General features: G+C 60.5%; 1 protein-coding gene across 1 annotated transcript; it reads right to left on the bottom strand.

Moving 5' to 3' along the window:
* Positions 1-12,940: 12,940 nt before the first annotated feature.
* Positions 12,941-14,665, bottom strand: PIM3 (Pim-3 proto-oncogene, serine/threonine kinase). Its single transcript, XM_040490507.1, has 2 exons — positions 14,145-14,665; positions 12,941-14,060 (listed from the first exon to the last, which is right to left on the bottom strand). The coding sequence occupies exons 1-2, from the start codon at positions 14,224-14,226 to the stop codon at positions 13,873-13,875; spliced, it is 270 nt and encodes an 89-aa protein (XP_040346441.1). The 5' UTR covers positions 14,227-14,665; the 3' UTR covers positions 12,941-13,872.
* Between the last annotated feature and the right edge of the window lie 67 nt (positions 14,666-14,732).

Genomic DNA, 14,732 nt, shown 5'->3' on the forward strand with positions numbered 1-14,732 from the left:
TGCGTTGGGATGAAGTCCAGTTTATCAGTTTCTTCTCCGATGGCGTCTCTCCAAAGTCCGAGCAAGCCCATGTCGTGAAGATCGCGTCCCGTGACCTCCTGTGTAAGTTGTGTATGTTGTGCACTTAAACCCGGGACTCCCTTCGAGCTTACCTTCGCCCGAGGTGTGGACTGGAGGTACAGGCTCCCCCCTCGCGCGTGGGGGACACTGGCCCAGTTCCATTTGCTGAAATAGCTGCTTGTCCTACGCTGAGCCGCACTCACACGGCTGCCAGAGTTTTCTGTGGCTCTGTTTCTGGACCACCCATCTGGTCGGCGCCCGGGTCCCTCTAACACCAGTCCCACCCTGTGTTGCTCAGCAGCTGTGTGGTCAGTGTTCCAATCAGGTGGCTTCCAGCAGCTTTGTTCTCTTTCCAGTTGTTTTACTTCTAGTTCCATTGCCCTTACATATGCATCTTAGAATTTGCCCATCTCTGTCTACAAAAAAAAATCTTGCTGGAATTGCGCCTCGTGATGTGTGAAGTCTGTAGATCACTTTGAGGAGAACTGACATCTTTGCTATGCTGAGCCTTCAGATTCATGAACGTGGTAAGCCTTTCTATTTATGTAGATCGTATCTGATTTCTTTCAACAGCATTTTGTCGTTTTCAGTACTCAGAACCTTTTCGTACTTTGCTAGATTTGCACCTAGACGTTTTGGGAAGCTTTTGTAAAAACTGATAGTCTTAAAATTTTGGTCTCCAATTATTCATTGCTTGTATCTATCTGGGCATACAGTTGATTTTGATGTGTCAATCTCGTATCCTGCAACCTTGCTTAAACTCACTTACTGGTTCTAAGAGTTTGGTTCTGTTTAAAAAATAGATTTCCTGGGATTTTCTACACAGATCGCTGCATTGTCTGCAAATAAGGACGGCTTTATTCTTCCTTCCCAATCAATATGCCTTTTATTTCCTTTTCTTGCCCCATTGCACTGGCTGGAGTTTCTAGCACTGTGTGAAATAAGAGTGCTGAGGGAGGGCACCCTGGCCGTGATCCTAATCTCAGGTGGAAGCATTCAGGCTTTCACATGAAGTACGATTTAGCTGTAGGACTTTTATCAATGCCCTTTGTCAGGTTAAGGAAGTTTGCTGGATATAGAAATCTGAACAATGATTCTTTTCTTTCAGCACCAAAAAGATACTGTATTAGCGATAAGAAAGTCCGGCATTCAAATCATCGTTCTTCTATAGGTAACACATCATTTTTCTCTGGCTGCTTTTAAGATTTTTTTTCTCTGTTTTTAGTTTTCAGCAATTTGATTATAAAGTGTCTTGGTGTGGGGACGCCTGGGTGGCTCAATCAGGTAAGCGTCCGATTTCAGCTCAGGTCATGATCTCACAGTTCGTGAGTTCGAGCCCCGCATCGGGCTCTGCGCTGACAGCTCGGAGCCTGGAGCCTGCTTCGGATTCTGTGTCTCCCTCTCTGTCTGACCCTTCCTTGCTTGTGCTTTGTTTCTCTCTCAAAAGTAAATAAACATAAAAAAAATTTTTTAAGTGACGTGGTGTGGATTTTTTTCAGTTTTTCCTGGGTGGGATTTGTTCTGTTCTTTTAAATTATAAGTTTATGTCTTTCACCAAACTTGTGAAGCTTTCAGCCATAATCTCCTTAAATATTTTTTCGGTCTCACGGTCTTTCTCCTCTCTTTCTGGGACTCTAATGAAACAAACATTAGCTCTGTCGTCCCGTGGGTCCCTGAGGCGGTTCATTTTTTTAAATCTTCTCTCTTGCTCAGATGAATTTCCGTTGCTGTGTCTTCAAAGTTCATTGACTCTCTTGTCGTCTCAATTCTGGTATTCGATCCCTCCATGAGGGTCTTTTTCCCTTTCGGTTATTCTACTTTTCAATTCCAAAATTTCCATTTGCCTTTTTTTTTTTTTTTTTTTTTTAATGTCTTTCCCTTTGCTGGGCCGTTCTATTTCAATTTGTGTCAAGACTTTTTGCAGTTTCTGGTTAAAGCATTTTAATAGCGCTTGAAAGTCCCTGTCAGATCATTCAAACATCGGTGGTATCACATCATCTGTGTCTGTTGTCTTTACCCACGTGAACTGAGATTTCATGTTTTTCCAAAACTTAATCTCATGGGCTAATTTCCCTGGGTTTCTTCCTCTCCATTATTTCCTGGTACTTTCCAGTTACCTGAGGTTCCTTTTTCTTCCACCAGAAACTGTCCACTTCTGCATTTGTGACGCATTTGGGGCCAAGTGGCAGGACTTAGAGGAAAAACTTCTGCTAATTATCAGGTTCAGCACGGTTCCAGGATCCAAGATCAATATACAAAAACCAGCCACATTTCTTTATGTTAGTTAGCAATGAGCAATCCAGCGATAAAATTGAGAAAAAATTCCATTCACAACAGCATTGAAAAGAAAGTAACTAGGAGTTTAACAGAGTGTAAGACTTGAACACTATGCAGCATTTTTTTTTTTTTTTTTTTTTGTAATAATGATCTATTTTTGAGAGAGACAGAGCGAGAGGAGAGGAGGGGCAGAGAGAGGGGGACACAGAATCCGATGCAGGCTCCAGGCTCCGAGCTGTCAGCACAGAGCCCGACGTGGGGCTCGAACCCACGAACCAGGAGATCATGACCTGATTCAAAGTCGGATGGTTGACTGAGCCACTCAAGTGTGTCTCTTTGTTTATTTTCGAGAGAGAGAGAGAGAGAGAGAGAGAGAGCACAATCGAAGGAGGGGCAACAAGAGGGAGGGAGACCCAGAATCCGCGGCAGCCTCCAGGCCCCGAGCTATCAGCATAGAGCCTGACGCAGGGCTCGAACCCACAGACCATGAGATCACCACCTGAGCCGAAGTCGGACGGTTAACTGAGCCACCTAGGCGTCTCCACAGCATTTCTAAGTGATATTAACGAAGATCTAGATAAATACAGAGACACCCACTGTTAATGGGCTGGAGAACTCAATATTGTTCAAGTGGCAATATTCCCCAAATTGATTAATAGATTGAATGCAATCCTTCTCAAAATGAGAGTATTTTGGGGTTTGGGGAGCAAAATTAGCAATCTGATCGTAAAACTTGCATGGACATGCAGAGGACACAGGACAGCCAAACAATTCTGAAAGGGAACAAAGTTGGAGAATTTACGCATTCCAATTTGAAAACTTACTACACAGTAACAGCAATAAACACAGCGTCTTCTGACATAAGGGTTGACATATGGGTTAACGGAACCGCACTGAGAGTCCAGAAATAGATTCATAGGTTTATCGTCAATTGATTTTTGACAAAAGTGCCACGGCTTTCAAGGGGGGAAATGCTCTTTTCAGCAAGTGGTGCTATGACAATTGGAAACCCACGTAAAAACAGAATTTGGACCCCTACCTTATGCCGCACAAAAATTAACTCGAAATCAACCATAAACCCGGGTGTAAGATCTAAAGCTATAAGATTTTTGAAAGGACACATACGAGAAACTCTTTGTGACCTTGAGACAGGCAGTGTTCTTAGGTGCAACGCCAAAAGCAGGAATCCACGAAAGATGAATCCGAGTCGATCAATAGTGCAGATTCTGTGCTTCGAGTGACGATAAGATAACGAAACTGGGATAAAATGTTTGCAGGTCGGATGTAATAAGGGGTTTGTCTTTAGGACACTTGCCGCTCAAATACAAGACAAACGTACGCTTTAGATTATTAGGTGTATTTTACAACAATTAAAACCAGATATAGAATTTAAAACAGTAATCATAAGACAACCAAGCAAGTAAAAAAAAATAGGCAAAAAAAAGTTAGCCATTTCATCAAGGAAGGAGGAGGAACGCCGGGTATCTTCTTTGGTGAAACGTCTAATCCAATTTGCAAAGATGCTCGGCACCAGTAGTGACTAGGAAAATCCAAACTGAAAGCGAACGCGTCACCACCTCGCACACACCAGGGTGGCTGTACCACGAGGAAGGCCCGACGCAAGTGTTGACAAAGGTACGGAACACCGGAACCCTCCTACGTCGCTGGCGGGAAAGTAAAGCGTGCAGCCAATTTCTTCCAAAGTTGACATAAACTTCCCACACGACCCAGGATTCCACTCCCAGGTGTTTACCCAACAGGAACGACAACGTGTGCGCCCAAGAGCTCGTACATGAAGGTTCACAGCAGCTACGTTCGTAATAGTCACACTGTGGAAACAACCCGAATACCCATCGACTGGTGAACAAACCACGTGTGGTGTATCCACGCCACGAAGCATCAGGACGGGGACCAACACGGGCGAACTTCGGGACGACTATGCTCGGTGAGAGCAGCCGGACAGCAAACACCCCACGTGGCGCAATTCCGTGTGCGTGGAACGTGTGCAAGAGGCAAGTCTGTGAGGACAGAGAGGGGGTGGCTGTGGATGGTCCAGGAGACCTTGGAGGTGAGGGCAGCGTTCTAAGTTGGACTGTGGTGGTGGTTGCACAACTGGGTAAATTTACTAAAATCATTGGCTGGTGGGTGGATCACTGAAACTGTTGAAAGTGGGTGGATTTTATGGTATGTAAATTACACCTCAATAAAGCTGTTTTAAAAATACTTCTCAGGGTTTTTCTTTTTTAGATTTCCATTTAATTCTCTGAGCAATGTTTAAAGTGGCTCAGAGCATGCATTTAAGAAGTTTTTCATTAAAAATTTAGCTGAAAGCAAGAGCCTGACCTGGACCCTGCCCCTGGGGCCGTGCCCTGGTGGAGGTCTGCGCCCGGACCGTCCCTCCCACGTTCCCCCCGCCCCCTGGCAGGGCGGCCACCCCAGCACCCTGTCCACCCCCCTGTGCACCGCAGGGCCACCAAGCGCTGAGCACTCCCCACCCGCCTTTCCCAGGACTGCGGGCCCTCCTGCCCCTCCCCACCCGCTTCAGGACCACCACCACCTCCTCCTCCGGGAGGTCCTCCTGGATCACAGCTCCAACACCACCTCTTCCCACTCCCCGCCCCGCCCCACCACGCACACCACACTCACCGCACACCAGACACCGTACACACACACACACACACGCACACCACATGGTGTGTCTACCGTCTTGCACACTGGGCCTCCTTCTGTAGGGACCCTCGCAGAGCTTGGCCAGTTTGGAGGCTGCGGGGGGGGGGGGGGGGGGGGGAAGGGCGGAGGATGGGGCCCGGGCCGGCCTGGCTGGAGGGAGCAGAAGGCCCCAGGCCCAGGACGTGCCCGCCTTCAGAGACGTGGAGACCTGGACCGTTGCTCCCTGCCTGCCTCCCCGTGTGGGACCAGAGGGGCGAGAGAGGTTGGGGGGCCCCCAGGTCGCGGCCGGTGGGCAGGGCCCGTGTGTCGTCACCTGGGCTCTGATGGCAGAGGAGGTTGGGGGCGTCTGACCGGGTCCTGCCGGCAGCTGCCCACCCGGACGGGCACAGCTGAGTGGCGGGCGTGAGGGGAGCAGAACCCGGGGGCCCGCAGGGAGTGGGGAGCAGGGCCCAGGGGGTGTGGCCCCAGGGAGGCGCCAGGCACATCGTCCACGGTGGGGCTGGGTGAGCAGCACAGGCCGCGGTGGACGTGGCCCCGAGGCCTGGGCCACAAGTGCCCCCACCCCCCTCCCCCCAGCTGCCTTGGGCTCTGCCCTCCCAGGACACCTGCCTCCAGGCCGGGGCTCACCCGCTCCCGCCCCGTGGCCTCCAGAGATGAGACTGCTGCGGTGGGCCGGGGAGCGGAGCGAGGCGACAGACGCCCTGGCCACGTGGCCACGCGAACCTACTGTGCGCCGGCCCCTGCCTTCCTGGAACCTGGCGGGCCCCACCAGCCCCGGGGTCCCCACCTCCAGCCCCTTTCTGCCCAGGCGGGAGTCAGGCGGGGGAACCCGGTGCACCCAGAACCAGGCTTTCTGTGGGTCGCGGGGCCAGGGAGGCCCTCGCGGGGGCTGGGTTCGCGGTCCCGGAGACGGTGTGCCAGCTGGTCCTCCTCCGCCTGCTTCCCCCCTCCCCCCACACCGGGGTGGTGGCCGGACCCCGGTTTCCCTGGGCTGCCGCTGTTGGTTCCAGCGCCCCGGCTCCGGCTCCGGGCGCCCACAGCTAATCCGCCCATCAGCTCTTGATAGCTGCAGGCCGCAGCCCGGTATGGGGGTCAGGTGCTGGGCGGGGTGGCCGCGTGACGTGAGAACGGGGACAGAATGTCCCAGAGACGAACCAGCACGGGGGTGGGGAGGTCAGTGGGGCATAGGTCTGAGTCCTCGATCGCCCCTGGGCCTCGAGTCCCTGCTCACCACGGGCAAGAGGCCCCCTCGGGCCGGGCCGGGTCTCTTGCACTGGCTTGAACCAGAGCGGGCGTTTGCGGGCTGGCGGGGGCTGCCTGGGTGCGCGGACGGAGTCCTCTCAGGCCTCCATCCCTCCTTGGGTGTCAGCGACCTTGTACCTTCCAAAGCACCCGAACCCACCCCATCTTGGTCTCCGAGGACACGTGGCCGGGCCGCTGAAGATCCACCCCCCCCCTCACCTCCGAGGGGACTTGGCCCGGTCTGCCCCACCCCCAAAGCCTGCACTCCCCACCTCCTCACCCTGCAGCTCCCCTCGGCTCCTAGACCCCACCTCCTCCTCAGATCTCAGCCCTCTGGGAACCCCTGCTTCCTATGACCCCAGTGCCCTCACGGTGGCTCCCTGGCCGTGAACTCTGTGAGGCCCAGCAGGGGCCCAGGGATGTTCTTGAACACACTTCGGGGCTCCGGGCGGTCGACGAGCCTGGTTCACAGGTGACAGCACTGCCACCCAGAGCTGGGGGGGGGGAGGGCTAGGGGGCAGGGCCGGGCCCCTTGCTCTGTCTCCCCCCTTCCCCCCCCCCCCCCCCGGCCGCATCCCCACCCCCACGTGCTGCCGCGCCTCTGAGGGGTGTGTGGGTCACTAGGGGTGGAGAGCGCCCCAAGTCTCGGCAGCAGGCTCCGCCTGGGTGCACACGCACGTGGACACACGTGTGCACAAACCGTGCCACATCACACACACGTGCACGTACACACGGGCGCCCCCCTCTCCACACCCACGCACACACACACTTGGAACGTGCACAGGCACACACACCTACGAGCGCACTCACAGGTGCACACGGTAGGCACGTCGCACGCACCCTCGTGGGCATACACGTACCATTTTTGTGGCCCGATGGTTCTCCTGGCCCTTTCTAGAGGGGAGACCGAGGGGGCTGCCCCGAACTGGACTCGGGGACCCCGCAGCAGCCCCTGACCTGCTTCCGCGTTAGCCCAGGTCACCGGGCTAGCCGAGGGGCCTCCTCTGGGCCCCGGGTGTGGGATGCCCTCTGCCATTCTGGGCCCTGGTGCCGGGGTCCTCGGCACCCCACGTGCGGGATTGCCACCCCTGCTCTGTGCCGGCGCCCGCCTCTCCGCGGGAGGAGTGAGGGGGGCAGAGCTGCGGCAGGAGGGCCAGCCGGCCCCGGACTCTGGTCCGGAGCTGGCCCCGCTGTAGCGGGTTGTTGGGGGGATGCAGGCTGCGGAGCGGGTGTGGGGAGGAGCCCTGAGCCGCGTGCGCCCCGAGGAAACTCTGCAGCCCCTCCCACGCCTGCCCTCCTGCTCCTTCACGGAGCAAAACGGGTCGGGGCTCCTCTCTCTGCCTGTGGGCCTTTGCACCTGCTGTACCCGCTCCCAGAGCCCCTCTCCCTGATCTCCGCAGAGAAGCTGATGGTGACCCCTGAGAAACTCACCGTCCTGTCTGTCACATCCTAAACCTATCATGCCAACGTGCCTGGGTCACTGCCCCTCTGGCAGAGGTGAGCCCCCAGGAATCTGGACCGTCTGGTTCTCTCTGGAGTGAAAATGTCCCTTTGAGCTCACGTGGGAGAGGCCTGGTGAGCAGAAACCAGACGACGCGGGGAGGCCGGGAGCCCTGGGGTAGACCACACCTCTGGAGCGCACCTCGAGGTGAGGGTGTGGACCCCCAGCACACGTGCTCCCTAGGATGTGGGGTGTCTGCTGGGCAGGCCGCGCCGTGGCCTAAGTGCTGATGTGGGCCTCCCGGGCTCCTGGCTCCCAGACAGTGGAGGATCACACCCCCCCCCCCCCCCCGGAGCAGCACCCAGGGGCCCGGGATCCCTGAATCCTGGCTGGCCTGGCCCAGCAGGTGGGGCTTCCCAGCCCTTCCTGGACTCTGGGTCCCAGGACCAGGGGCATCTGCGACCCAGAGAGACCCTGCCACCTGCAAGACAGGCACCTTCTCATCCTCAAGGTCCAGCCCTGGGCCAGCAGCCCAGGCCCTGGCAGAGGCCCCAGGGGCCCCAGGAGCAGGAGAGCCAGGCCACTGGGCTGGGCCTGGCCGTGGGCACCGGCACCTCTGCTTTCCACCCCTCCCCCTTGCCGAGGTGGCCAGTGGGGTGGGGGTCACTAAGCACAGCGTTTCTGGGTGAGGAGCTCAGGGCAGCACGGGTGGGCAAGGCAGGGAAACCTGAGGGTGCTTCCCGACAGGTGGCCGGGACCCATGACATTGGCCTGAGCCTCAGATCAGGGCTGGCGGCCTCCTAGCAGGACAGCTGACAGGGCCAGAGGCCAGATCAGAGGGCGCTCGCCTCCGAGTCCCGTGCTGGGAAGACGAGGTTGTGCCCCAGGGTGACCTCTTCCTCCTTCCTGGACGAAATGGGTCCACTCGGCTGCTTGTGGCCTTTGGGGGGTTCCTGACCCCCCCTGAGCCCCGGTTTCCTCCACCTGGCTCATTCGGTGTTGGGTACAGGTGACCCACCCCGCAGGGAGGCCCCTATTCATCGATCCAGGACTGGACCTCCCATTCCTCCCCACCTTCTCCTGGCCACTATCTGGGGCCCAGCCTCCAGGGAAGAGCTTTCCTGCAGGGAGCAGGCCAGGAAGAGGGCAGTGACCAGTGCCGGAGGGGCAGGCCCTGCCCCCACCCTGCCCGGCAGGCCTGACTGCCAGGAACTCCAGGGGTCAGTTGTGTAACCGAAGCCCGGGGTTTTGCCAAGGTTGCCTGGAAAGCCGGCCGGCCTGGAAGTCATGTGCCAGAGGCTAAGGCAGAGCCCCCCGGCCCCCCTAATCAGAGGCCCCCGGAGGGGAGAAGGGCCCACCGAGAAACCCCAGGGCTAGCACTTCCCCGTGCGTCCTGCACCCCCTCACCCACAGCCAGGCGTCAGGAGATGAGTGGGGGCCCATCCCTTAGCTCCGTGGAGAGGAGCCGGGCCTGGCCGACACCCTCCCTGCGGCTCGCCCAGGACCTCAGGCCTGCCCGTGCCCAGCGCTGGGCCCCTCCAGAGGCCTTCTCCAGAGCGGCCAGGGCGCCTGCAGAGGGGGCGCGCGGCCCTGCCCCCTCCTCCGGGGCCCCGTGTGGTGCGGGCATCCCCTGATCTGGGTGTCCCTCCTGGCCACCGGGCCCCACGGCCCCCGGCCGTCCAGGCCTCCACCGCCGGCCCCAGGCCCAACTGCCCCCTTCACATTTCCTCCTGGCACGGCTTCCGTTAGCATGGGGACTCCCACGTTAGCATGCCAGCTGGGGTCTGCATGCCCAGAAGGGGCAGGTGGGGCTCCGGGGCCCCTGCCAGGAATCACTTCCTTTTCTGTGAAGCTTTGGCACCAAAGCCACGCCAAGGTTTCGTTTTGGGGGGCCGCACCGGAGAAAAGAAACTTAACACGGCTCCGACCCGGGTCTGCGTCCCAGCCGCTCTCGTCCGGGGGCCGGGCCGGTCTCAGGCCAGTGGGTGAGGGGCCAGGAGGGGCGGCCTCCGACGCCTCCCCCCGACCCTGTGGGCACAGCCAGCACCCACCCAGCCGCCCTCAGAGGGCCCGGCCATGAGCAAACCAATCAAAGCCGCCCGCAAATAGAGCCCAGGGAGCGCTCCAGGAGGGAAGGGCCCGGAGGAGCGGACGGCAGAACCTGGTGGGCGGCAGCTCGGGGTTTCTGTTCCTTCCATGAGGACTTCTGGGTTCCACGCCACCCCTAGCGGAGTCCCTGAAGGATGGAACCTGGGAACTCAACCCAGTGGCTCTAAAAAACCCTCCACGTTAAATGGACCCAAGATATGAAAAGACGGCGAGACGGGCACCAGCCCAGTACAGGACCGTCAAGGCCCTGGGCAGAGGGAACTGGCGTTTCAGTTCAGAGGGAACTGGCCACGCTTCCCTCTGCAGGGAGAGGCCAGGAGTGCAGGGCCTGGGGGGTGGAGGGGCAGGGGGCAGGCCGGCCCCTCGGGTCCTGAGGAGCTCCAGGCTTGTGTCTAGGAGCAGGGAGGAGGGTGAGGGGCCCACACAGAGAGAGAGGTGGCAGGGTTGGGGCAGGGCAGGGCCTGCCTCAGCCGCAGCTCTGAGCTTCTGCCTGAGCCTCAGACCCGGAGCTCTGCCCACGGCGGATTCTCGGAAATTTCGGGAAGGGGCTGGGAAAGCCCCCCAGACAGTGCTGCACCCTCTGCCTCTCCGGGGTCCTGGAGGTCCGGATGCAGCCAGGCCCACCGTTCCCCCGCTCCCCCAGCCTCCAGCCTGGCTCTCAGCGGCGACTACGTGCAGGGACACAACAGTGGGGCCAGCGTCCTACTCCAGCACCTACAGGAGGTCCTGCCACTTGGGCCTCAGTTTCTCCAGGCATGACCTGGCTGAGCCCTTGCCTGCTGGAGCTGGGAACCGGGAGTACAGACAGCATCTAGCCCTGGACTGGGCGGGCCAGCTAGGGGGGAGGGTGCTTTGGGGGTGCCCGGGGCTTGTTCAGTCAGCACTGAGGCAGAGGGGGGCAGGGCTGGGCCGAGGAAGTGGGGGTGGCCCCGCATGGGCGGCGCCAGCCCCCCACCTTCTGCCCACCCTCGGGCCCCAGACCGAGGCCACGTTCCCCATTGGCCTTGACACACGCAGGCCAGCACCGTCTCCCTGCCTACTCTCCCCTCCATCAGAGGGGCCTCCCCGCCGCAGGCAGGGGGCCGCGTCCCATGTGGCCACACCCATGAACCCATCGATGGCCACCCTCCGGGCCGTCTGCCCAGCGCCAGCCTGAGCCTGCCACACCTTCAGAGGTGTCACTGGGCACACAGGCCGAAGGGCTGAGGAGCCTCGGGGGAGGCTGGCAGAGCCCCCTGACCGCCAGGGACCCCGAGGAGGGCAGCGTTGCCCAAACTCGGCATGGCGCTGTGCCCTCTGTCCCAGGGGCAAACTCAGGGACACACTGTCCCCCAGGCCCCTCCTGAATGTCCTGGAGACTTGGGACGTTCAGGCCTTACAGATAAGTGGGCGGCGGCCTTGGCCAGCGGCATGGCCTCACCACGTGCGATCGGGGACGTAGAACGGTGTGTCCCCCTGGCACGGGCCCGGCCTGCGGGGGCTTCCGCGCTCACCAAGCAGGGCGAGACTCCCCCACTCACCTCCGGACTTTGCCCGCACACGTGCCTCTGACCCCGTGTCCCTGAGCGTCCTCACAAGGTGCCTCCTGTGGGCAGGATACCCGCTGTACCGGGGACCGGCCTTCCTCGGGCCGTCCAGACCTTACGCCTTCCCCACAGGCTGCACTCAGCGCCCCGGCCCTCTACAAGCGCTCGACTCGGGGTCCCCCACAAAGATGAGCTCAGTGAAGGATTACTGGAGCTTTAGGTGGGTGGCCGGATGGACAGAGGAGGATGGGCGGACGAGGGGCGAGGGGTGGTGCCCCACACCGGCCCAGCATCCTCAGCTGGCAAGTGGGGGGCTGGGATCACAGGGACGCACGAGTCACTGTCACCAGAGAGGAGGGCGGAGGCCCAAATGCTGCAGAGACACCACGCTCAGCTCTCCGAGTGTTCCCCCAACAAGCTCCAGCCCACACGGGCAAGGCTGTCTGAGGGGCCCTGTCCTCGCAGACGGTGGGGGAAGCACGGAGAGCCCCAGCGAGTCAGGGGGTTGCCAGGGCCAGGGAACAGGTGCACCGTCTCCCCACGCAGCCCCACTGCCTCATGCAGCTGCTCGGGGGTCCCTGGCGACCCCTGAGCCTTAATGATTCCTCAGGAAAGGCCGGCCAGGCCCCAGCAGGCCCCAAGCACCCACTGAATCCCTGCAGGCCCAGCCCCCCCCACAGCACCCCCCCCCCCCCCCCCCCGCTTCACTTTCTCTAGCTCTGCTTTCTAAAACTTCCTGTCTGCTCTTGCCTGTGGTCTCAAGATGCTCCCTTTATCTCACTCTGTGCTCCCAGGGACGCACTGGCAGGCACACAACGGTGTGCGTGCTCTGAGCACAGGCACATGGCTGGCACCTGGGCTGTGGGACACAGGGACAGGCCTCCAGCTGTGTGCGGGGACCCGGGACACAAGACGGTCACCCAGCAGGTGCCCCGCTGTCCCATCACCAGGGGCTGCTGAGCAGATGGCCCCACAGAGGGCCCACAGAGGGGCGGGACGTGACCAGACCCCCGCTCAGCTTGCCCTGCGTGGTGTCTCGCCCGTGTTTCCGCATCTGAATCTGGCCGCAGCTTCTACCCTAACCGTTCAACCGTCAGGCCAAGGCCCAACCAGCCAGCACTTGCCCCCTGACCCCACCCACCCCTGCTCTCTGGGCTTGGAATGTCTTCTTACACCCTCCACCCAACAAACGTCTACTTATCCTTCAGAACCCCTTCCCTCCATCTATGGAACAGCACGGACGCCTCTCCCTGGACGCTTCTGCCCACGTGGCCTGAGCAAGGGCCGTTTCCTCCTCCCACGGCTGACTAGGCATCCCCGGGAACAGAAACCGGAGGTCCCCTTGTGGCCACCCCCAGACACAGCCTCCAGACTAGCGGTGGCAACGTCATCCCAGGCCGGGGCTCCCTGCCCCCTCCCAGAAGACCCTGATAGCACAGCCTCCTGCCCTTGGGGAGTGGGGGGCGAGAACGGGGTGGCAAGGAGGCCAAGGAAAGAGCCTAGGTCCCCACCGTGTGCTACCTCCCCACAGAACGAGGAGGGGGCTGCCCAGAGACCCCAGGCCCCTTCCTCCAAACCTCCCCGCAGCCTCCCTGCCTCATAAACACGGAGTAACTGTTATATACAAAAACGATTTAATTGAAATACCTGTATAAAAAATAGGATCTCCAGACATCTCACTTTTGAACCGAAAGAAACCCCATCCACGGTGCGCATGCACCTGGACTACAGAGACAGCTGCTACAATAAATTAAAGGCTTGAGACTCTGTCCCCCCACCCCCCAGCCTCCAGAGCCAACAAGCGGACTGTACAAGGTCAATAATTTAAAACCCCCCCACCCCCCCCCACGCCCAGGCACAGAGCCATGAGGTGGGGGAGGCACCCTCTCCCCCCAAATTAGCCACTGTACAAGTCCACCTTCCAACAGACACAGGTAGGACCGGGACCTGGGGTCCACACACACGGCCACCACCCCCACCCCGGGGCCTGCAGAAGGTGGGGGCGCCGGGAGGAGGGAACGCCTGCAAATAAATTAAACAATAAATAGCCCTCCTCAGGGTCAGACCATAAATAGACGTGCGCACGCACAGGCGGCGGAGGCCCCAACGTTGCATTGCTAGTGCACAGACGTGCCCGGACGAACACTGACGGACAGGTGGGCGCGGGAAGGGGTGGGGGGGAGCGGGCACCAGAGGCCCCGTGCCCCCCCCCGTGAGCTGAGGCCACAGGACATGCTCCTGGTCCGACATAGTCCAACAGGCCTGCCTCCCGGAGCAGCACAAGAGAGGGACGGTCTCGGGGCCCCGCACCTGCCCAGGCCAGGCCGGACGGGACCCCGCCTGGACCGGAGCGTCTTTGGACAGACAGAGCTTGAAAAGACCAAGTCCCGCGAGAGCAGCGTTCGAAAAGGCACTCAAAGCGAAGGAAACAGCCCGGTGCCGAAGGCAAAGGTCACCAGGAGTCAGAGGTCACTGCCTGTGCAGGAAGCAGACAGCCCGGGTGGGGTGGGGTCCCTCTGGCTCCACAAGCCAGGCCCCGGCCCCTCCTCACAAGCTCTCGCTGCTGGAGGTGGTGCTGGCCCCGTCGTCCACGTCCAGCGTGCGCAGCCGCAGGTCACAGCTCTCTGCGGGGCCACCCTCCGCCCCCAGCATCCAGGGGTGTGCGGAGATCTGGTCCAGCGACGGCCGCTCCGAGGGCCGCAGGGACAGACACCACTGAATGAGCTGCTGGCACTCTGCGGAGAGGAGGGGGGACGGTCAGGAGGGGGCGGGCTCCTCGGGCTCCGGTGCTCCCCGCGGCCCCCGCAGCCGGCACGCACCTGGGGAGACCCTCCTCCGGAAGAAGAGGCGGCCTCGCAGGATCTCCTCGTCCTGCTCGAAGGGAATGTCCCCACACACCATGTCGTAGAGCAGCACGCCCAGGGACCACACCGTGGCCGAGCGCCCGTGGTAACGGTGGTAGCGGATCCACTCCGGGGGGCTGTACACCCGGGTGCCTGGGGGGACGCACGCGGGTTAGGACGTCCGCCCGGGGACGGGGGGTAGGGGGGCCGGCGCCCCACCAAACGAGCACCGAGACCCTGCGCTCTACGCTCTACCGAGTCACCTCCGAGGCCCGGGCCGCGGGAGGCAGGGAGGCAGCCGGCCTCGAAATCCTGCCCGTCATCACCCTGGAAAAACCCGGCGCGCGGCCTCCCCGGCCACCCCGCCCGGCCGGGGGGAGGAGCGGGTCACATGAGCGAGGGCTCGGGTTTCACAACAAACAGACGCGAGCCGAGGCTCGGGAGGCGGGCGGGGCGGGCGGCCCCGGCTTCCCCGCGCTCCGCAATGCGGGGATTTCTGCGGCGCCGCCCCCGCCCCCGCGCGGCACGCACGTGGCCCCCGCCCCCGCGCAGGGGGAGGCCCCG

This window comes from Herpailurus yagouaroundi, unplaced genomic scaffold (genome assembly GCF_014898765.1).
Source record: "Herpailurus yagouaroundi ecotype Mexico unplaced genomic scaffold, PumYag 182, whole genome shotgun sequence".
Classification (NCBI taxonomy): Eukaryota; Metazoa; Chordata; class Mammalia; order Carnivora; family Felidae; genus Herpailurus; species Herpailurus yagouaroundi.